Source organism: Mirounga angustirostris, unplaced genomic scaffold, assembly GCF_029215605.1.
Source record: "Mirounga angustirostris isolate CCGP_5_RB_7025 unplaced genomic scaffold, mMirAng1.0.hap1 SCAF_2, whole genome shotgun sequence".
Lineage (NCBI taxonomy): Eukaryota > Metazoa > Chordata > Mammalia > Carnivora > Phocidae > Mirounga > Mirounga angustirostris.
Window position 1 is genome coordinate 142,903,527 of NW_026991710.1, and position 25,216 is coordinate 142,928,742.

Here is a 25,216-nt window from a genome sequence, read left to right on the forward strand (position 1 = left end):
AAATAAAGTAAACTAAAAGGAGCTGGAAATACAGTCTTCCTATTCCTTTAATTAACCATAGTCAGCCTCTTCCTAACAGACTATCAAAATGCCTAGAGGAAAGTTCCCCAATGGGATTTGAGATATAGGAAAATATTTTCTCCCCCAAGCATCAGCAGAACCACATGGTATTTTGTATACCACATCATAAAACCTTTTACACTTCTGTTAGAGCAGTTGTAAATGCTCACAAATATAAACCTAGATACACAATCAATGTATTTTTCTGTTTCTGAACTTTGTTGATCCTATGTACACATTATGCTATTTCAGTAAATATAATGTAAGCACTACAAAGTAAAATCAGTCCAATTCAATTACTTCCTAGTCACACTCAGATCAAGTCTCTTCATGAGTCCCCCATGCCAGGCTTTGACAAGAGTGTTTATACACTTCTGGTAAAAAAAAAAAAAAAAAAAAGAAAAGAAAGAAAAAAGAAAAAAGTGTGTATAAAAAGATTTATACATTTTGGTAAAAAACGGTGCCCACCATTCAGTATGGCTGTCTCCATTTATACCTCACTCTTCAGTATTCTACACGGGCAATAAACCCAGGTCCCTTGAATAGAGATTAAATGGTCAGTGGCTGTGGAGTGGCTTCCATTTGGTTCCATGGAGCTCATAGTCTACTGAAATACAGTCCTCAGATTTAAAGGGGTCTTTTTCATGTAATTTCCCACTTATCCCCTCATCTGGCTTTTGAGAATTCTGTAAAGACTAGCAGCTTCCCCTTCCCTCTCAATCAACTAGCATGACTCCTTTAGAGCCTACAAGAACTTTCAGACCCTCATTCAGGAAGTACAGGGACCGTTTCCCACATTTTCATGGATAGACACAACATTGCATTTTCCAGTCCAATTCCCTGGCACATATAGCCACAGGTATCCTACATGAGACTAGCTATCTCCCAGTCTGTGTCCTGAAAACTAAATCACAGGTTCTCTCTATGCACAGACCTCTGAAACTTTAGGGGGATTCTATCATGCCCTTCCCACCCCACTCATGGTGACTTCATTTATTCTCCAATTCTCTCCCCTCCTCAATTCACGGACACTTTATGAGGAAGGTGCAATGTGGACAGAAAAAGGTGATTGTCTTTTTCAATAATGTTTGTTATATATAGATCAATATTATTCTTTCAAAGGGCAGGAAATTTGACTTTTTTCCCCAATCCTTAAAGTAAGGGCACATGCCAGTCCAACCAGAAGTTGGGGTTGTAAGGAGGGAGGTCATGCAGAAAAGATCTTATCACAGGAGTTTTTTACCTGATAGAATTTAGGGAGTTCATGAACTAGATCAGAAAATTATATTTTTATTTTTGCTAACTTGTAGCAAAAATGTATATTTTCAATAATAAACCCAGATGATATGTCATATTCCTATGCCATAGCTGGGATTTGGCACCAGTAGAAATAACATATTTTCACATTACATTGCAAGTGCTACAAACATCTAGAGATACTGTTTATACTTATCATACATTGAAAGTATGATAGTTATTTGATTGTCTAATGTAGTAATGAGGTAATACATATATTACCACATCACAAATGTATGTTTTAATATTTTAATAACTATTTCAATATAACTGATACCCTTGTAATCATAAGTATCTTATTTTATGCATTTATATTATCCTGAAGAAGGGAGAATTCCCTTCATAGAATTCATCAGACAGCCATAGGGGACCCTAGGGAAAAAAAGGGTAAGAAACCCTAAATGATTCTTCTCAGGTCATTCTGACACACTTGTTTGCTGAGAATGGGAAAGTGAGCAAATAGAGACTTGGATGCAATTTCTGATTCTGCCCCGATAACATTACTTCCCTTGCAATTTTAACAGCTAAAAGCTGTTCATCCTTCCACACAGTTTTACCTCAGGATTATGAAGTAGAGGTGGTAGCCTCATCAATCACCAACTCATCATTTCCAAACTATTTTTTACACTATTCTATAAAATTCAGCCTTCCATCTGTCTGTAGTATTCAAAAGTCCTCCCTATCATGTTCATTTAGCAAATTCCTTGCTCACTTCCCCTCACTTAATGATTTTTTTCACGCCTGGCTCACATTCTTCCTCTGCCTGTCTTAACAACACCATGTATAGCTTTAACCTCCAAGCAGACAATTATTGCAACATTTCTTGAATTTCTTATATCCAGTGACTCCCTCACCACTCTATCCATTTCACATTCTCATGGACACACCCATGACCTTGTCATCACCAAAACTTACCTTCCCTCTCTGTCCTGGTTTGCACTTCCCCTAGAAGCAGACCTTGAGACTCAACTTCAAGTAATAGAGTTTATTTGGGAATGATCACAAGAAACACCAGCCAGGGAATGCAGAAGTAAGACAGGAAAGAAAAGAAACCAATAAAGGATACATTATCCAATCCATGACCACTGGGGACAACTGGAACTTAATTCCACTGGGGAATTCTAGGAGACAGTGTAGAATACATTTCAGTATTTATTTCAACTTACATACAAGGAAGCTGGGGTCTTCATCCACCAATTCTGCATCTATCATTGGTGGGGGGCACGAGAATTAACACCCAGCATTTCAGATCAAGCAAATAAATCCTTCAGGTGGAGAGTTGCAGACATTTATAGTAAGATGGAAAAATAAGTGAATGGGAGACATAGACAAGGAAATAATAAGTGTATGCCACCCTCCCTGATGAATAATTCCTTACTCCCACCTGTTGACCCATCCCTCTAACTTTGTATAATGATCATTCACACCTCTTTATTGATCATATCAGGACCTCAGTTCTGGATAGGACCTATCCAGTAGAGTCTACTTGGTTTATCTCCATGAAACTTTGTTTTCTAGTCTATCATTTTTACCATCTTCTTGCAAGGATACTAAAATCTCTTTTCCTTTTTTCCTTTTTTCTTTTCCATAAAGCTATATAGATCCACTAATAGCTTTTCTGTGCCTAAATTATCTTGTCCCTTTTTTTATACCATCCAATCAGTTGCTTCCCTTGTGCTTATGGCCATGTTGCTGAGACTACTAGAAAAAGAAAATCATACAATAACACATATTGATGCCACTATAATTGTTTTGTCAAAAACTTCAAATTAGCTTTCAAAAGTGCTGGGCAGGACAGCATTATTGTTTCTCAATATAGTTTACTCCCCTAAGATCCCCAATAAATATTTCCAAAATATTTCATTGTTCTTAAACTTCTGGGCTTGTTTCCTCGCCACAACATTCAGCATGACTTTGTCTCCTACTTGACAAAGAAAATTAAACTAGCACATAGGAACAAAGTTATCTTACAACTTCCATAACAGCCAATGTTGCACTATTCTTTCCTTATTCTTTCCTGTAAGAATGGCAATATCACTCCCTCTATATAAGAACATACTCTAGACCCCAGCCCTCTCACCTTACCTTCCCTGTATTTTCATCCTATCCTCTCTCTTAATTTAAACATGCTCAGTCTTTGCCATTTTAAAAATATTCCTAATTGACCCACTTTCCTATCCCATTTTATCCTGAGTCACTTCCCTTATTCGCAACTCCTTACATATAAACTTCTCCTCACCTTTATTTTCTCTCTTCCACTCACTACTGAATCCACTCTACCATAGATTTTTGCTTCTAGCCTCTCCATTAATATTTTTCTTTTTTAAAAAATATTTTTTAAATATTTCTCTTAATTACAATCAACAGTGAGTCCTATGCCATTAAACCCAAAGTACTATTTTCAGTCCTCAGCTTCCTATAGTTCTCCATGGCATTTGGTACTATTAACCCACCTTTTGAAAAGCCCAGTTCCTTTGACCTTCACAATAATCCATTCTCTTAGCTTTACACTCTATTCATCTAAGTAGCTCCTTCTCAGTGTCCTTTGCCAGTGTCTCAATCTATTCCTAACCATTTAATATTGGAGGATCTCAGGTCTCTGTCCTTGGCCCTCTTGTCTTTCCCAAAATAATTTTATCCACTGCCATGGCATCAATTAACATCCATAGGCTAGTGATTCCCAAATCTTGATCCCCAATGCATTCTACTCTGCTAAGTTCCAAACCAGTATTTCAAATTGCTTAATAGATATCTCCATTTGGGTATCTCATTGGCATCTCAAACTCAGTATTTCCAAAACTGAACTTGTGATCTTCCTCTGCAATTACAGTTCATACAATGACATCAACCCTACAAATGCTCCAGCCAGAGACCTAGAGTCAGTTGACTCCTCCTTTTCCCTCATGCCCACACTTAACTTGTTAAATGATTGTTGAAATTGCCTATTGCCATGCATCCTTACTTACCATTTCCTTAGTCCCTAATATAACTAACACATGAACTGAGGTAACAGTCACCTAACTGGTTTCCCTAAATCCAGTTTTGTCTCTACAATGCACTCTCTGCATTGCAAGGCAAAGAAAAAAAAAATTTAATGAAAGTGCCATTCATCTGCCTGAAATCATTCAGTTGGTTCTCATTGTACTTATGATCAAGTTAAATCTCCATTCTCTTTACAGGATTTATATGGTCCTATATGATTTGTCTCTTATCCATCTCTTCAGCTTTATCACTTTCCCATATTCTTTCTATTCCAGTTACACAAGTTGTATTCCAGTTCCTTGATCATGTCATTCTCATGGTGACCCCACATGCTGTTTCATCTCCTAGCATCCAGTGTTCATCCTTTCTCCAACTTGCAAATCCTTCAAGATTTACATTACTTCACTTCTCTTCATCTCTTAAAAGAAGCCACCTTTTTCTAACTGAATTGGATCTTTTTATTAGCAGACTCTAAAGTATCCTGTAGTTCCTCCTTAATATTAATTTTAAAAATTCAACACCTATCTTCCTGCAAAATGTAGCTCTATGAATGTGGTGGGGTGAGATGGGTAAATATATTTTCTCACTGTATCCCCAGTGACTCATACAATGCATATACATTAGATAAATATTTGTGGACTAGCTTACTAATTGATTGGTTCTAAAATACTTTCCTTGAACATCTTGACTGCAAGTATCAAGATTTTTAAAATTTTTCCATTTAAATTGATCCACTAATCCCACTTCTGGGCATGAAGTCTAAGTCAATATCCCCAAATTAAAGGAAAAGGCTTCCTTTAAAAAAAAAAAAAAAGGAAAAGGCTTACACTCAAAGAACCTGGAAAATAACAGCATTTATAATACAATAATTAAAACCTCTTAATATCCTATAATAGAAGAATGGATGAGTAAACCATGGTACATCCATTAAAAAATAGTAGCCATTAAAAAATGAGGTTAACCACGAGTATGAAAGAAAATTTTAAAATACATGAAAAGAAAAATATTTATATATATTCATACACGAATATATATTCATTCCATTGTAATATATGAATTTATTTGAATAGTGTGGGTCGCTTGGTGTTTCTTTTGTTTTTGCTATTTTCCTAAAGTCTACAAATTTTCTCTAACTAACATCTATAATGGACAAAAATAACCATTACATTTATATCTTCAATTCCTCTCAAGAGCAGAACACAATGGTCACCAATCTCTTGTAATTAATGACAAAAAAACCTGATCTTGACAGAAATTAGAAGGAAAATAGAGAGGCTTTTTTTTTATCCTTAGATTGGGTATATATCATGCTGTTTGTTATTATTACCACAGTTGTTGAAATTAGGAAGAAATTGACTTAAGACATTAAATCTTTAAGGTTCCCAAAGGGCTGACAATATTCCCTTATAAATCTTTTTTTTTTTTAAATTAGGCTCCGTGCCAAGAGTGGAGCCCAACATGAGGCTTGAACTCACAACCTTGAGGTCATGACCTGAGCCGAAACCAAGAGTCAGACGCCTAACCAATTGAGCTACCCAGGCACACCCTTATAAATCTACTTTTGAAGGTGACTGTGGTTTCTTTATATCAAACAATGGAAACAAAAAAAATAAATAAACTAACAAAGATCATATTTACCATTTCTAAGAAAGTGTGAATGTTCTTAGTCCAGTGGGAAGTGATGAATCTAGTGCAGGCTCTTTGAGAAAGAGGTAAGTGGAGTAGGAAAACCACACTGAGACAATGCAGTTTACACAAATCTTCCATCTCTTGCAGGGCTAAGCACTTACTTTCCCCCTGAGTAAAATAAAGAAGGTAAAATAGAGATCAGCAGGCCATGAAATTGCGTGATACACATGCAGCACCACAAAGGTCGGCAGCCACATTCTGCTTTATTACACTCTTCATTGTATAGGTTTTTGAGTTTTTTTCTTCGTGCATAAATTTGGCTGCATATAAAATATAGATGTCAGGTAAGGGGGCAGGGAACTGCCAGCTCAATAACAGTTTACATAAAGCATTTTCTAAGTATTTTTAGTTAAGCTTAACTTCACATGAGCTGTCCCAGCAGCTAATGAAGTCATGATCCCACAGGACCTTGCAAGGATGGAGCCATCCTTTAAATGCCCTATTCTGTCCAAGGAATCATATTTTAAAAGTTACACTAAATAGTATCAGAGTGAAGAAACCAGGACACATCTAAAAAAAAACTTACCCAATTAGAAAAAGGGTAAAGAAATGGGCATATTTAACATGACGGGACAAGGACCTCTTCACCATCCTCAAATGTTTGCAGGGTTGTCACTGGAACAAAACTAAGACTTATTTTGGAGTGCCTCAAGTAGGGCCAAATTGGGTCTAATGACTAGAAATTCCAAAGAGATACACTTGGTTCGGTATCATTTTGTGATAATAATGTAAAATGGCACGCATAGTGACATAAAAGATATTTTACTTAGAATATATTTAAGTAGATATTGGAAAACCAAATATAAAGAATGCTAGGTAAAAGGTAGTAAGTTTTGTTCATTTCGGAGTGTGTACAAAAGTTACAGAAAGCTTCATTTACTTTAATAAAAATTCAGGCAAGAATCCCCAGCAGTCAGATTATATACAAAATGGTATGTGTACACATGTGTGTGTGTGAGTGTGTGTACGTGTGCATATGTACACATATCTATAGGGATGACTATTTAGCTGGACAACAAACGATACTGGCCAACAGATTCTTAATGAACTCTATCAACCATAAAGAAGGTTAACAGCGGGCGCCTGGGTGGCTCAGATGGTTAAGCGTCTGCCTTTGGCTCAGGTCATGATCTCAGGGTCCTGGGATCGAGTCCCACATCGGGTTCCCTGCTCAGTGCAGATCCTGCTTCTCCCTCTCCCTCTGCCACTCCCTCTGCTTGTGCTCTTCTATCTCTCTGTCAAATAAATAAATAAAATCTTTAAAAAAAAAAAAAAAAAGGTTAACAGCTTTAGTACTTTTCCAGCTAGGATGGCACTAAGACACTACAGCAAGAATGTACAATGGATCGTGGATCACCACATCAAAAACTAATGATGTATTGTATGGTGACTAACATAACATAATAAAATAAAATTTAAAAAAATATATATTAAAAAAAAAAGAATGTTCGGGGAAAATTGGAGGGGGAGATGAAGCATGAGAGACTATGGACTCTGAGAAACAAACTGAGGGTTCTAGAGGGGAGGGGGTGGGGGGATGGGTTAGCCTGGTGATGGGTATTAAAGAGGGCAGTACTGCATGGAGCACTGGGTCTTATATGCAAACAATGAATCATGGAACACTACATCAAAACTAATGATGTAATGTATGGTGATTAACATAAGAAAATAAAAAAATTTTTAAAAACTAATGATTTAATGTATGGTGATTAACATAACATAATAAAATTAAAAAAAAAAAAAAGAATGTTCCTCCTAAAGACAGTCTGGTATTATGGAATTTGAACAAGACAGATACAGGTTCATTCCTCATTCCACACTGCTATTTAATTAAGGAATGTTACCCGGACTATCTGAACCTCAGGGATTTGCATATGTGAAATGGGAATAAATACCTCCCTTAAAATGCTGTTGTGAGGATATAAAGACACAAGGCATATAAAGAACCCGCAATATTATAATGTAAGCTCTCACCAAGCACTAATTTCCTTTCTTATTACCCCTTCTTCTAGATAATTGGACAAATGTGATTAAATGTGTACTAAGGGGAAATGTCTGTATAGTAAAACACTAAATCATATAACAGCATCATAAATATTTCTGATAAACAAATTCCAGTTTTTCCCTCTTTTGGGAGAAATTTATATAATTAAATTGGGGAAATAAATAAAATACCAAATGGAAGAAAAGGTAGATGAAAATCAGTAAAATTTCAAAAGTGGAAAGCAATGATGTTTCACAGTAAAGTTATAACAATCACACCTCTTGGATGTTAGTTTTCTCAACAGAGGTAGTCTTCTTTCTATTTTCTAAAAAGTGATGGTACATTCTCAAAGACAATGAGCATGAAGTAACACAAAGAACACGCCGAATGTCAGATCCTTCTGGCCAGAGTTGCTTAAGCTGAGAAATAGTTTCACATGCCTGTCACAGAAGAAAACTGTAAATGTCATGATATTTAAAAAATATTTTTATTCATAAGTAATCTTACTAGAAGAAATCATACAAAGATATGACTATATAAAATTACAAATATTTCTGTTAAAAATGATAAAGAAAATTTTAAGATGGGAAAATACATATTTTTGTAAAATCATTAAAATTTAACTATGTAAAGAGCTCCTATAAATCAATAATAAAACATCTCAGCCTTTAATAAGACATGAGCAGATAATTCACAAAAGAAGTACAAATATTAACGAAATAGAAAAAATGTTCAACCTCTCTAGTAATAAATGAACAAATAGCATATTTTATTTATAATATATAATATACATATAAATAAAAATATAAATAAGTATAAATTAAAAATAAATATAAATTTAAAATACAAATATAAATAAAAAATATATAATAGTAGCATATTATTTACAAATTAACAAATATTAGAATATTCTAATGATAAAAGACAGCACTGTAAATCATGTGATGTGTCATTTCTCTTATGCTTTGCTAATAAGAGTACAGATAGGTACATAATTACTGCAAAGCTATTTAGCAATACATATGATTACCATTAAATATATTGATACTTTGTGACTGGCTATTCAAGTTCTAGGTATCCAGGCTAGGTAAATAACACAAAATGTGTACCAAGATTTATGCACCAAGATGTTCATACAGAATTATTTGTAGAAACCAATTCTCAAATAATTTAGGTGTTTAGCATTAGGGAAATATTATGCATCCAATAAAAATAAAATATGTGAAGAATTTTTAATAACTCAAATACATGTGGTATGCAAGAAACACAACTTAAATAAAGTGACTCAGAAGGACTAAAAATAAAGGGATGGATAAAAGTATATGAGGCAAATGGTGGGGAAAAAAAGGAGGGAAGAGAGGCTAGCAATTTTTACAGCAGTCTAGGGAGAATTCAAGCTCAAATGCATTAAATGTGAAAAAAAAGCATTAAGTGTGAAAAAGAAACGCACTCTTTTACTCTAAAAGCCACAATTTATAATGGAGATGTAACCTTTATGAATGATTCATCTCATATGAATAATTATGAATAATTATGCAACATATAATGTCACAACCAAATTTACGATGCAAAAATTACAGGAGATTAAAGCAACTATATTCAGAAACACACTAATAATAACAAAATTTAATATACTACTTTCAGTACAAGAGAAATCAAGTGGACAAAAAACAAGCAAGAAGATAGATGACTTAAACAGCATAATCAATAGTGTAGATCCTATGAATTAAACTCTGGTGATAGAGAATATGTATTCCTCTTAAGTGCCCCAGCACATCCATAAAAATTGGTCATATGTTAAGTCACAAAGAAAATATCAGTAACTTCCATAGTGTAGAAACACTACAAACTGCTCTCTGATCAAAACACACTACAGGTAGAATTTAGTTTTAAAAATAAAAAGGCACAAAGACCCTTCAATCTAAGCTTAAAAACATTTTCTATAAAGCTACTCCTGGTGAAAGGGAAATACAAACAGAATTTATAAAAATGATAATAAAAACACTACATATCATAATTTATGGGATAAATTTAAAGCAGTGGCCAAAGGAAAATTCATTGCATTAAACATATTTAACAATAAAAATGACAGAATAAAAAAATGGATTAAATTCTTAGCTCCAAAAAGAAAATCTAAAAAGGAACGACAAACTGAACTAAAGGAAAGCAAATGGAGGTGAAAAATAAAGATAAAAGTATGCAAAAATTAAGAGAAAATTGGTAGATAGATCTAATTAATAAATCAAAATTCTAGGGATTTTTGAAAAACTTTAAAAAACAGACAAGCCGGGCGCCTGGGTGGCTCAGTTGGTTAAGCGACTGCCTTCGGCTCAGGTCATGATCCTGGAGTCCCTGGATCGAGTCCCGCAATGGGCTCCCTGCTCGGCAGAGAGTCTGCTTCTCCCTCTGACCCTCCCCCCTCTCATGTGCTCTCTCTCATTCTCTCTCTCTCAAATAAATAAATAAAATCTTTAAAAAAAAAAAACAGACAAGCCACTAGCAAATTTGATCATTAATAAATGGGAGAAATAAAAAATGTACAGAATAAAAATGTAAAGATAAAATTACTGAAACAATTTTTAAAAAGTCATATAGCCTACTTTGCAAACTTCTATGCAAATAAATTTGAAATGTAAATGAATGGATAATTTCCTCATAAGGATTAATTATAAAAATTGACCCCATTGGAGTTACTAAGCTTAAATAAACCAATTTCCATAGGACAAATAGAGAAAACTAAGAAATTATCCCACAAAAAAGTACCAGTCCCATATGGCTTTATAGGGAAATTCTATTTTAATCTTCAAAAACCAGATAATCCCAGTGATCCATAAATTATTTTGGAATACTGAAAAGAAAAAGAAAATATTCTAATCTTTTTTTTACGAAGCATGCATGACACTGATACCCAACCAAATAATTACAGTGTACTGAAAGAAAACTACAGAAAAGTATCACTCATGCATACTGATGCAAAAATTCTAAATAACATATTAGCAAGCAGAACCCAACACCATATTAAGAAAATAATACCATGATCCAATAGGATTTATTCCAGAAATAGAGTTGCTTCAATATTTAAAAATCCATTTATATCGAAATACCATATTAATAAAACTAATTATTTAAATATCATAATTGTATCCACAATTTCAATACACATTCACGATAAAAACACTCAAAAAAATATAAGTTGAGGGATACAGTCTTAACATCAGAATGAATCTATATATACGTGTGTGTGTATAACGGGGAAACACTAGAGACATTTCTACTAAGATCAGGAACAAGGCTCACTATATCTGTTACTATCCACCACTGTACCAGGTTTGTTACCTAATGCATCTAGACAAGAAAAGGTAATTTCAGGCATAAGAATGGGTAAAGAAGATATAAAACTATCACTGCTCACAAATGATGTGATAGTATATATGGATAACCCCAAAGAATAATTAAACTAATTCAAAACTTAAAATGTCAATGAGACATCAGCACAAAGAATTGCAACAAAAATCAGGTTTCATATGTATAAACAACAAAGAGCCAAAGAACACAATGGTAGATAAAATCTTGGAATAACAGCAAAATTTACTTAATAACAACAAAACATTAAATACTTAGGAAAAAATTTAACAAGAAATATACAAAACATATATAAGGAATTTTTTTAACTCACAAAAATAGACTAGAACAGATGCACCCCCTCTTCTTGCATGGAATAATTCAACATTATAAAGACGCCAATTCTCTCCAGTTTAATTTATAAATTCAATATACTCCAACAAAAATAACAAGATTTTTTTTAACTTAGACAAGTTGATAACAAAATTTCATATGGAAAAATAAAAATGCAAAATGGCTGTAAGAGAAAAACTATACATGGAAAACCTAGCTAAACAATACATTAAAAATACTATTAAGTCTCTATAATCAAGAGTGTAAAATTTGCAAATAAACCAGAGGAACAGAGTAGAAAGTCCAGATTTATTTCCAAATACATATAGAAATTTAATAAATGATGTGGCATCTAAAATCACTGGGATAAAAGTGGACTTTTTAATAAATGCCACTGAACATCCCTTTGAAAAAATAAAAATTATATCCATATCTCACACTCTCTACAAGAATGAATTGCAAATAGATTAGGAATCTAAACTTTAAAAAATTGTAATATAAGAAGAAACCACAGGCAAATCTTCTTTTTAACCTTGATGTATGTAGGGAAAGGCTTTCTAACTGTGACTCAAAATCTAGAGGCAACAACACTTAACAAAAAGATTAATAAATTTGACAGTAAAAATTTTACATTGGGAGGGTATGTGCTATGGTGAGCTCTGTGAATTGTGTAAGACTGATGAATCACAGACCTGTACCCCTGAAACAAATAATACACTATATGTTAATTAATAAATAAATAAATAAAAAGAAGGAAAAAAATTTTTTTAAATGTACACAAAAAAATCATAAACAAAGTCAAAAGACAACTGACAAGTTGGAAGAAAATATTCATAAAATATATCACAAAGTGCTAATATCTGTAATATAGAGAAAACATTTAAAATTGAAAGAAAATAATGATATAATCCTTCTAGAAAGAAAATTGACAAAACCTAAGTAAGCAACATATACACTTATCTTTTGACTCGATTCCATTTTTAAAATCTACTCTGTGGCTATACCTCCAATAATACAAAATTGCATATACTACAGATGATTATTTATTATAGCATTGATTATAATTGCAAAATGTTGAAAACAAATATAAATTCTGTAGTAAGAAATTGGTTAAACAAGTTATAGTACATCTATATGAGGCAGTGCTATGCAGCTATATAACATAATGAGGAAGATATCTATAAATTGCTTTAAAATGATTTCTAAACATGCTGTTAAGTGTTAAAGGAAAGGTACTGAAAAATATCTATAATATGTGATCATTTATTTAAGAAAGATGATATAAGAAAATACACACATCTGCTTTTTTGTGCAAAAAATAGTAATAATAATGCAAGAAGGATAACTCTGAAACTAAAGAGAAAAATTACCTACAGAAAGTATTTGGGAAAGGGGTAACTGTAGAGGAGAATGGGATCAGAGTAGCAGGGATAAGAACAAAGCGTCACTTCTTTGAGCATATCTTTTTTTATATCTGATTCTTAGAATCCTAAGTATGCTTCCTATACATTTCATATACCCTCCAAAATAAACAGGTAATTAAAAACAACCTAGAAATGGGTTGCAGGAACCCAAAGTGAAATGCAAATACTAACCAATGAACCTAACTATATTAGTAATGAATAACAACCAAACTAAATGGGGTGTGCAAGAAAAGAACTAACCTAAATAACTTTGGAAAGCAGTGTTTTACATATTCTACGACTAAAGATAAAAAGAACTGCACATAAATCCTGTAATCCAGTTAGTAAATGTGTTTCTCACAAGATACGGTTAGCAATTCTAAAACCACTTCATGTATATACTAGAATTGAAAAAATAAGTAAATATATTGTATGTCATGAGAGCTGACTTTCTCATAATTGGAGAAAGAAATTACAAATAAAGAAAGGGGAGGTGTAAAATGAAGGATATGAAGTTGGATTGGAGTATAAGTTATTGGTATGAATGCATGATATTTGAGATAGATGATAGATTAAAAAATAGACAGGCGTATATGCATGGCTTAGCATACATACATGTATTTCCTAGCTGTGTCTGCTAAAAAGTCCTCATAGCAATGACACCCCAGTAGAAATGAACAAACATAATTCCCAGATCTTGGCTTCTAAATGCTGTTTTCCAACAACAGCAACCGGAACTCCTTGGAGAAGTGGTAAATTTCAAGGTTGAGGCAGAGAAAATACAAGATGAGAACGGAACATCTTGTGGTTTCAAAAAGCAAAACTGCTCAAAAAGATGGGGCCTGATGAATTTGAAGATAAATGTACATCTGTGTAACCATCACCACAAGGTATGTCATCAAACCTCAATAAAGGGTTTTAGAAGAGAAAAAAGATGGGGAGGGGGGTTGGGCATGCAAAAGAGTGCAAACCTGAATGAGTCTCTAATGTTCAAACCTAGAACAATTTGAGCACCAAAACAACTGTAATATTGGACTTTAATCTATAACATAAAATATCCACTAGTCCATGCTGATATAAATAAATAAACAAGTAAAGGTCAGAGATACAAGGGCTCTCCCTTACAGGAGAATTCCAAGTAAGAAAAGTAGAAGGAAAAAGTGAAATAGAAAACAACCATTAGGGGGCGCCTGGTGGCTCAGTTGGTTAAGCGACTGCCTTCGGCTCAGGTCATGATCCCAGGATCCTGGGATTGAGCCCCGCATCGGGCTCCCGGCTCAGCGGAAAGCCTGCTTCTCCCTCTCCCACTCCCCCTGCTTGTGTTCCTGCTCTCTCTGTCTCTGTCAAATAAATAAATAAATAAAATCTTTAAAAAAAAAAAAGAAAGAAAACAACCATTAGGCAAACAGATCTAGCAATAACTGTCGCAGACAAGATCCATTGATGGGTTCTAAAATTAATTGGCAAACGTCTGAGAAAAAACAGGATTTGCAGAGTCAGGAAAGATAGTAACTTTATGGTGGAGAAGGCCGGAAGGCACCAGCTTAATCAGTGTTAAGACATCAACATCATGAACCCTTTGATATATTGTAAACACCAACTCACTGGCATTCTTGCCAAAAATACATAATAACCTCATTCCAATCATTAGCAAACATGAGACAAGCCCAAAAAAATAAATAACTGATCATTACCTTTCAAAAACATCAAGGTCACAAAAGACAAGGAAACATTGAGAAACTACTACAGATTGGAGGAAACTAGAGAAAAATAACTAAATGGATGTGGGACCCTGGACAGAATCCTGGAACAGAAAAAGGACATTCGTGGAAAAGTAAGTGAAACTCAAATAATGTCTGAATCTTGGTTAATAGTATTATACTGATGTTCATTTCCTGGTTTTGAACAATGTACCGTGGTTACATCGGATGCTAATATTAGGGGAAACTGGGTGAGAAATCTATGGGAAATCAGTACTATTTTTGCAACTTTTTTATAATCAAAAAATTAGTTCAAATAAAAAGGTTTTCTTTTAAAGTTTCAGTACCTCTTCCATCATATTCTTCCATTTTAAATTTCCAAAAAGAGATTCTAGTGCTGAAATTCTACATTCTTCCAATTGTTTAATCAGGGTTTTATAAGCACTCTCAATCTTCTTTTTATTCTGTAAAAGGATGGCAAGTCACATAAATTGTCACAAATAAAATAACTAATCACTTTCCAGCTACAGAAAATCATATATTGAAGATATAATTGTTAAAATATATTTCCCAGTTAAAAAAATTACACTAATGTAATTACAGATCATCAACAATGCTTTTAAAGCCTGTCAAGCAGCACTATTTTGTTCTTGCTGAATTAATTTTTGTTTGGGAATTTAGTGCATTTTTTTTAACAACTTTATAAAAAGTATACTTAACATAATATAAAATTCACTCACTTTTTAAGGGGACAATTCAATGGTTTTTGGTAAAGTTACAGAGTTGTGCAGCCACCACTATAATTTAATTTTAGAACATTCCCAACATCTCAAAAAGAAAGAGTGTGTCATTTAATACATTATATTTTATTATGAAAAATTTCAAACACACACATAAATAAGGAATAGCATAATCTCCCCCCAGGTACCTATCATCCTGCAACAACCATTATCAACATATACTACATTTTTATTTTCATCTCATATAGTCCTCAAAGAGATAAATGAAATAACCTCTTTAAAATGAGTGTTCAATAAACTGGGAACTATATTAATATACTAGAAATAAAATCTAACACTTAAAAAAAATCTTCTTAAGGAGAGATTGAGAAAGATGTTTGTTTGTAAGGCACCCTTCAAACTCAGATTCAGAAATTGCTCTAACAGAATAAAATGAGATCAAGTGATTATAGTACCTCTTCCCAAATTAAAAATCAATCCCAGGGCTGTTCCTACTCACAGTAGGCAACTAGAGTTGGAAATAGTTTAATGACTGGAGTTCTAACTAAAGCAAAATAAATTATCTTATCAGATTTCATGACAACCATCTGGATGTCTCCAAATACCATGAGGGTATTACTATTCTCAGAGTAAAGAATGTTAACTGACTCAAAAATCATTTTGATGAAATACAGCATTATCTTGGGGCGCCTGGGTGGCTCAGTCGGTTAAGCAGCTGCCTTCGGCTCAGGTCATGATCCCAGGGTCCTAGGATCGAGCCCCGCATCGGGCTCCCTGCTCAGTGGAGAGTCTGCTTTTCCCTCTCCCTCTACCTGCCTCTCTGCCTATTTGTGCTCTCTCTCTATCTCTCTGTCAAATAAATAAATAAAATCTTTAAAAAAAATAAAAAAGAAATCAATAAAAAGAAATACAGCGTTATCTTCATATTTAGAATTCACTATAAATAGTGAAATTTGAACAGAAACTAGATTTATTTATAATATCAGTATGCATTTTTAACTCCCAAAAGTTCAATAGAGTAATTGACAAATATATCAATCCAGTAAGAGTAAGATCAAGCAAGGAATTAAATTCTAAATACTTCAAAAGTTCTATTAATGGTTTAATATTATGAAATAAACATTTCACTTATTTTCCTTCCTCATCACCCTTCTCCATTGTTTTATTAAAACTACCATATTAATGACCTCACTGATATGAGGAATTCTTAATCTCAGGAAACAAACTGAGGGTTGCTGGAGTGGGGGGTGGGGTGGGAAGGATGGGGTGGCTGGGTGAGAGACACTGGGGAGGGTATATGCTATGATGAGCACTGTGAATTGTGCAAGACTGTTGAATCACAGACCTGTACCTCTGAAACAAATAACACATTATATGTTAAAAAAAGATAGCAGGAAGGGAAAAATGAAGGGGGGGAATCAGAGGGGGAGATGAACCATGAGAGACTATGGACTCTGAGAAATAAACTGAGGGTTCTAGATGGGAGGGGGATGGGAGGGTGGGTTAGCTTGATGATGGGTATTAAAGAGGGCACGTTCTGCATGGAGCACTGGGTGTTATAGGCAAACAATGAATCATGGAACAGTACATCAAAACTAATGATGCTATGTATGGTGATTAACATAATAAAAAAAATTTTTAAAACTACCATATTAAAGATCATTTCAGTAGTATGTCTCAGCAGTAGAGGCATGAGTTTTTCCCTCCAATTTAATGCATTTCTGGCCTTCATTAACTTGGAGGCAGTATACCATATAGTAGTCAAGTAAGGGCTGGAGTCAGACTACTTTTCAAATCCATGCTCTATTATTCATTTAATGTTGATGATGAGCAAATTGCTTATTCAAGTATCTATTTCCTCACCTGCAAAACACAGGTGATACTAACACCTAACTTAAAGGGCTGTTGTAAAGTTTTTAAAAAATGACTCATGAGAAGTACCAATCACTGTTGTTATTACAAGTTCTGAACCTACGACTGCATTTGTATTATCCTTACCAATTTTCTAGATTTCTCTGTTAAGCTTATGATAATTTCCATAGAAGTGGCAGAAATAAAACTAAGTCAAGTAACATGGAAAATTTTGTAAAATTCTAAAAGAAATTTATCTTTAGATGTCAATTACCTCTTTGAAAAATTGTTGGTTTTTATACATGCTTGGCATAAGGTATGCATAAAGTCGAAGAATATCAGATGTTTGCCCTGAGGAAAGCACAATGTTGACCTTCATTGCCCAAGACTGAGTAATTAAAAAGTTGAAAAGGTATGTTTGTAGATGGTTCAGGCCTTCATCGGCAACTATCAGGTAATATGGGTAACTGTCTTCCAAGAAAATCTCCCACTCCTGTGACAGGCATCCAGAAAATTTTGTTCGAACATCAATGCTGGTATTATGCTGAAGATGAAGAATTAAAGCAGTTCTCAAAGGAAGAAGTTCAGGGAAGTTGAAATATGCATACTCAGCATCCTGTGGGGATGGGATAAAGTATATTCTTTTGAAATTATCATTTAATTGGTTTATATATATCATTAGTCATTAAAGGAATATGTTCCAACACAGTTTTGTTCTGCTTTATAGTCAGGGAATAGACCCTTAAGCCTTGACCGTCATTTCACAAATACATGCCATAAATCACAATTTGGATTTAAATACATACATCCCCTTTAAGCAGGCACATAATAGTCAAGATTTATCATACTTTTCCTTCCTATTCTTTTCCTCTCCAATATCACCTCAAAAAGAAAAAGGACAGAAAAATATGCAAAAGCAAATGGTGGATATAAATTATCCAGAACAGGAAACCAAGGTGAATCACTTTGAGAGGATTGTTCCAATTTAGTATGATCCTCCTGAATTGGCAGAGGTTTTTCTCAACAGATCAGAATTAGTGCAGCAAACTAGACTATAAACATTAGAATCATGGCTCTTTATTCAAAACATTGCTTGCAAGAAGTTAGCAATGTTTAAAAATCTAGCAATATTGTAGATTGCAAAGTGAACAGACACACGCCAAAATCCTTAAGAGTAACACACTGGTTACGTTCAGGACAGGATAAGGAAGAGGTGGTAGTGGTTATACCTATCTGTAGTTGAAACTGTTAATATTTTACTAATTATATTCATAATTGGAAAAGGAAGACAAAATATACTCCCTCAGAAGTATTTACTATAGAGCAAATAATAAACAAAGTAGTATTAATGAGTCTGACATTTTTCTGGGTTCAAATAAATTGACTGCTGAGTTCTGAAGACAGAAGCAGTTCTCAGAGTTGGAAAAGCAGAATCCAGAGATCAACTGAGCTTCCGTTGAGAGGATTTCTCATCCTCCTTCATGACCCTGTGTGTCCTTATATGAAGTTTAGTTATTGAGAATAAAATATGCTCTTTTTTTAAAGATTTTATTTATTTATTTGTCAGAGAGAAAGAGAGCAAAAGCAGGGGGAGCCACAGGCAGAGGGAGAGGGAGAAGCAGAAGCAGACTCCCCGCTGAGCAGGGAGCCTGATGCGGGATTTGATCTCAGGACCCTGGGATCATGACTGGAGCCGAAGGCAGATGCTTAACCAACTGAGCCACCCAGGCATCCCTAAAATATAATCTCAAATATGGTAATTTCTGAATACTCGGATTATGAGTATTTTTTTATCTGTTCTTCCCTTTAAATTTTCTGAATTCTTATAGATATATTTAACTTGGTAATAAGGAAAAAAATATAAAACAGTAAGGAATTTTAGTTTTAGTTCTTAAATCATAATAAAGAACTCTACTGTTACATGTTACCTTGAAGAAAACTATGGCAAATTGTCCTCCTTTACTGATAAGATCCGTAAGATAGCATTCAACCAGATAGAAGAAGTGGAGCTGCTGCCCTGGCTTTAATGATTTCTCACATATGCATGTAGCAAGTAATGAATCTCCATCAATCAGAAAAAATTCAGATTCAACAAAATCATTGAATAAACTGGAATATCTAAAATGAAAGCAGTTAAAACAAAAATTACATATCGACTCAATAAGGCCCAAAAAAGGCAGTAGCGTTGTTATTATTATCCATTATCACTATCACCAGCAAGTAATTTGTTGAGTAATTATTTTATGTCAGGCTCTATGATAAGACTTTTCAAGTATATCCATATGCATGACTGTCCTTCATAGGAAGATCATTCCTATTCTATAGATACAGAAACTGAGGCTCAAAGAGATAGAGCAAATTATGTAAGACCACGTGTCAGAATCTGGATTGGAATCAGGAATTTGACACCTCTATTCTGCATACAGAACTGTATTAAATGCTTCCCACTTAATCAATCTTATTTCTTTATAAAACAATAGGTTCATTGACAGCTGTGTACAAATAAAGCAAGAGAAAACTGTGTCCATTCACCATCAAACAGCTTGAAAAGTTCTGTGTTAAAAATCATACATATAAAGACTGTTGAATCTCAGATCTGTACCTCTGAAACAAATAATGCAATATATGTTAAGAAAAAAAAAAGAAGAAGAAGAAGGTAGCGGGAGGGGAAGAATGAAGCGGGGGAAATCGGAGGGGTAGACGAACCATGAGAGACGATGGACTCTGAAAAACAAACAGGGTTCTAGAGGGGAGGGGGGTGGGAGGATGGGTTAGCCTGGTGGTGGGTATTGAGGAGGGCACATTCTGCATGGAGCACTGGGTGTTATGCACAAACAATGAATCATGGAACACTACATCTAAAACTAATGATGTAATGTATGGGGATTAACATAAGAATAAAAAAAAGAAGAAGAAGAAGGTAGCGGGAGGGGAAGAATGAAGCGGGGTAAATCGGAGGGGTGGACGAACCATGAGAGACGATGGACTCTGGAAAACAAACTGAGGGTTCTAGAGGGGAGGGGGGTGGGAGGATGGGTTAGCCTGGTGGTGGGTATTGAGGGGGGCACATTCTGCATGGAGCACTGGGTGTTGTGCACAAACAATGAATCATGGAACACGTCATCTAAAACTAATGATGTAATGTATGGGGATTAACATAAGAATAAAAAAATTAATTTAAAAAAATCATACATGTATATATAATTATAGATATAATATACTATAATATATACTGAGATGATAGACTTCACTTTTTTTAGACAGACATTACTTTAATGTCAAACAGATATACAGGAGATATGATACTGAACTGTACATCTCTTCATTTCTTACTACAATACTCACTCAGCTTTTGGCACTGCACTCAAAATCAGCTGTGACATTCTCTCTAAAACCATCGCGTGTTCTTCTAAATCTGTAAAAAAAGATTGTTTACTTATTATTTGAAAAAGAAATAACAATAAAGTTATTTTAATTCTATTAAATTGTGTAGCTTAAAGAATCATTATTCTATAATTTATAAAAATTTTACATTGAAAATTACCCATTCTTGCTGCTCAACCTGGGCCTCGAACCTGAACTGGAAAATATTAAATATAGCAAATATCCTTTACTTTGGTACCTCTAAGCAGCAGTTATTAATGAAAATGACAGACCTACAAAGAAAGAAGAAAAATTAGAAATTCATTTATTCCATCAACAGATAGTATTGAATAACTACTGTATATTAAGCAAAACATCAGGCAGTGAGAATACAAGAATGAACAAAAGACAACATGCGGTCAGTTATGGAGCTTAACCTCCACCAGAAAGACAAATATTAATTGGATAATTATATAAACAATGGAAAATTACAAATGTGACAAAGTCAAAGGGAACAGAGGAAGCTTCCCTAATGAAGTAATGCTTGAGCTGATTTCTGAAGAATGAAACAAGAATTAATTAAACAAAGGAGTAGAGGAGAGTAGCATTCCAGGCAGAGGGAACATCAACATACCATGTACAAAAGTCTTATGGCATGAAGGAATGTGGGTGCTACTAGATCCAAAATGGAAGCCAGCAAGGCTGGAATGGAGAGAGTGAGGAAAGAGCTAGCTGTGCTAGAGAGTTCCAGAAATATAAGAGCATGCAGAGCCTTTGAGGGCATGTTTTCATCCTAGAAGCCATTGATGGATTTTAAGCAGGTAGTGCTATGAATGGCTTGACAATTTCAAAGATTACTCTGGCTATAGTAGAGAGAATAGATAGGATGGGAGCAAAGTTCTGTTACTGGAGCAGAGAGAAAAACCATTGTCCAGAAGGGTAATGATCACAGTTTGATGTAATATAGTTTGTTGATAGTTTGGGGAACTTACGGATATTATATACTTAGAAGGTAAGTTTGACATAATTTGGTAATGGATCTGATATGGATGGAGAAGAGGGGGTACTGAGTGAGGGTTGTCAAGGATGATTCTTAGGATTCTACCTGATGCAACAGGATGGAGGACGAGGCCATTCCCTGGGCAGGAAAACTTGGAACAAGCCCACATTTCAGGGAAAGATCATGAATGCAAATTTGTGGTCAGCCTGAGTTTGACTTGATTTCAAGATCTATCATAGGATATGTCACAGGAGTAATGAAATATACAGGTCAATGGGACACCTGGGTGGCTCAGTCGTTAAGTGTCTGCCTTCGGCTCAGGTCATGATCCCAGGGTCCTGGGATTGAGTCCCACATTGGGCTCCTTGCTCAGCAGGGAACCTGCTTCTCCCTCTGCCTGCTGTTCCCCCTGCTTGTGCTCTCTCTCTCTCTCTCTGACATAATAAATAAATAAAATCTTTCAAAAATATACAGGTCTAGAGGTCAAACACAAGGTCTGGGCTAGACCTGAATATGCAAGTAATGTTAATATTATTGCAAACAAAGCCATTGATATAAATGAGCTTGCTTGGACAGAGAGACACAGTATCATGGAAGAAGAAAAAAGGACTGAAAATCCAGTTTTGCAGATCACTAATATATAATAAATGTCAACAGAGAAGAGGAAGCATCTGCAAAGGTAACTGAGAAAGAACTGTCAAAGTGGCAGAAGAGAATGCACTTGAGCATTCTGTCAGAAAAAACAAATATTGAGACATTCCTCAAATATGCCATACAGTGTGTTAGGGCAGTGAAACTTGATAGATGGATAGATAGATAGATAGATAGATAGATAGATAGATAGATAGTCATATTATATGACATTAAGGAAAATATAATGGTGAGGCATACATTGATATTAAATATTAAAATAACAATGCAAGGAAGTTTATGACTGTAAAAATGAGTAAGCTTAAAGAAAGAAGAAATTACTGTGGGCTGAAATGGAATGTTTAGGAAACACTTAATGGAGACAAGGGTAAAAGCATGGTCTCTCACTTACTTAGTTATTCCTCCTTTTTTCAGATATATAGAACATCTACTCCTCACCAAGCACTGTACTTGCTGCAACATATGCAAATATGCATAAAACACGGCCCTTACAATCTGGTAATGGTTTAAAGAGAATTAAATCAAAAACTATAATGTGCTGAGTGATCCAGCAGAAATGGTACAGGAAACTATTAGAGAATTGAAAGAGTTCTTCAATCAACTGGAGAGGTTCTCTGTTCTGAGGTTTTAAGGACACATTGAAAAAATGTGGAAGAATTATGGAAGCATTTTGGAGAAGGTAAGAGATATAGAGGATCCCATTTCAGACAACAAAATAGCACTGGTTTAATGCACAGAGATATGAAACCACATAACAAGTTTGATGCCACAGACTGTTCCACATGGTATAAAACAGAATGACTTGGTTGGAAATGAGACAGGAAAAGTAGGTGTAGCCCAGGTTATAAGGGGCTTTTGCCCAGGCAAGTTTAGAGAATTTCCTGAAAACCCTCTGCCATCCAATTCATGCAATCCTCAACCTCACTAATTGCACATTAGCCATATTGTCTTCCTTCAGTTCTCCAAATTGTACCAAGCTCAAAGAGAAAAGATGAGTCAGTGAGAACTGAGTAAACAGGAGAAAATTAACCCCAAGTATCTTATAGAAGGAAGAGCTCCAGAAAAGGTAGGGTCAGACTGAATGAAATAAGATGAAACAAGGTAATTCATAGATTCCCAGATGTTCACAATGCCCTTAATGTCTCAGAAAATTTTTTATGGTACTCCTAGGACAAAATAAATACCTAATAGTTTATTTATTAAGTAGTTCGCTCCAAACAAATTAATAAGTCCTAACAAAATCATTTGAAAATAGAATACACATAAATTGAAAGAAAGAACACCATTTTTAAATTAAATAACAACAATTACTAATGAGGGCGCCTGGGTGGCTCAGTCGTTAATTGTCTACCTTCGACTCAGGTCATGATCCCAGGGTCCTGGGATTGAGCCCCGCATCGGGCTCTCTGTTGCGCAGGAAGCCTGCTTCTCCTTCTCCCACTCCCCCTGCTCGTGTTCCCTCTCTGGCTGTGTTTCTCTCTGTCAAATAAATAAATAAAATCTTTAAAAAAAAAAAACAATTACTAATGAGACATATGTGCCTATTATTGGACACTACAACTTTTCAACAAGAGCCATGGTGGCAGAATAAAACCCTTCTCAATTTGACAACTAAGGGATTCCACAGCCTGCCTGCCTATCTCCTCTCACATATCTTACAGGAAACTCCTTATGAAATTTCACCCTGAATTCATGCCTCATTTAACATTTACACAGAATTTATATCACTATGCCCAGTTCTTTCTTATTTAAGGGAGAGGCACATTAGAGAAAATAAAACCAACTACCCATCATAATAACCACTGAATAAATGTAAATGAAAAAATTAGAATCATTAGATATTGGGGGGGGGGGCTATTAAGAAGAAGCCAGATGAATAAACATGATTCAAGGACAGAATAGTCCTTTAAAAAGTTCAAATTAGCATCCCAATAATTACAATATTATCTAATACAACAATAACAGACTGCTACAGAAAAAAAAGTAAATGCTCATAAAAATTTTAAATATAATTTCAGGAAAAAATCATGTGCAGAATAATAAAATGGACATGCTGAAATCTTAAGTTGGAGATCTAAAATCCAGGAAGTTTCTTTTTTTTTTAAGATTTATTTATCTATTTATTTGAGAGACAGAGAGAGCACGAGTGGGGGGAGGGGCAGAGGGAGAGGGACAAGCAGACTCCCCTCTGATTGGGGAGCCCGATGCAGGGTTCAATCCCAGGACCCTGAGATCATGACCTAAGCCGAAGTCAGACACTTAACCAACTGAGTCTCCCAGGCAACCCCAGGAAATTTATAAGACAGAAGTAAAAAACAAAGAGATGGAAAACAGAAAACAATATTAAGAAATACAGAGGATAGATTTAAAAGTTTTAAATTCATCCCACAGTAATTCCAGAGGGAAAAAACTAAGATTCTAAAATGAGTGGAGATAAAAATAACCAAAGATATAATATTTAAAGTCATACAATAATATTGGAGCACAGTTAAAGTACACATTTTTAGACTGAAAAGTTATTCCAAGTACTATGAAGAAATAATGACAAAAAAGAAACACACACTTAGAAATAGCACCTTCAAATTGCAGAGCTCCAAGAGCAAAGAGAAAGATGAAGATATGCTGCAAAGAAATGTAAGTAAAGTGGTTAAAGGCATAAGCATTATTGGCAGAATGCCTAGGTTTTAATCCTAGTTCTGAAACATACTATAGTTTTATAATCTTAGGCAAGTTATTTCCTTTCTCTATATCTCAGTCTACTCCTCTATAAAACTGGGACAGACAATAATGTTATTTTCCTCTGGCTGTGTTTTCTAGCTTTT

General features: G+C 34.6%; 1 protein-coding gene across 24 annotated transcripts in view; it reads right to left on the reverse strand.

Annotated features, from left to right (window-relative positions):
- DDX60 (DExD/H-box helicase 60) overlaps positions 1–25,216 on the reverse strand; it is a 202,919-nt gene that overhangs the window by 174,806 nt on the left and 2,897 nt on the right. For 19 of the 24 annotated variants that reach the window (XR_010409612.1, XR_010409627.1, XR_010409613.1 and 16 more), the window contains exons 2-9: positions 23,746–23,873; positions 20,925–21,036; positions 20,726–20,795; positions 19,309–19,498; positions 17,655–17,996; positions 15,137–15,253; positions 8,290–8,451; positions 5,977–6,135 (exon numbers count right to left, since the gene is read on the reverse strand). Coding sequence is in view for 7 of the 24 variants with exons in the window: in XM_064585256.1 (XP_064441326.1) it covers positions 5,977–6,135; positions 8,290–8,451; positions 15,137–15,253; positions 17,655–17,996; positions 19,309–19,498; positions 20,726–20,795; positions 20,925–20,928 (1,044 nt within the window). In the remaining 17 variants the exon portion in view is untranslated. Of the gene's footprint in view, positions 1–5,976; positions 6,136–8,289; positions 8,452–15,136; positions 15,254–17,654; positions 17,997–19,308; positions 19,499–20,725; positions 20,796–20,924; positions 21,037–22,785; positions 23,704–23,745; positions 23,874–25,216 lie in introns of those variants that run through there. The other 5 variants (XM_064585252.1, XM_064585251.1, XM_064585253.1 and 2 more) reach the window with 4 other exon arrangements.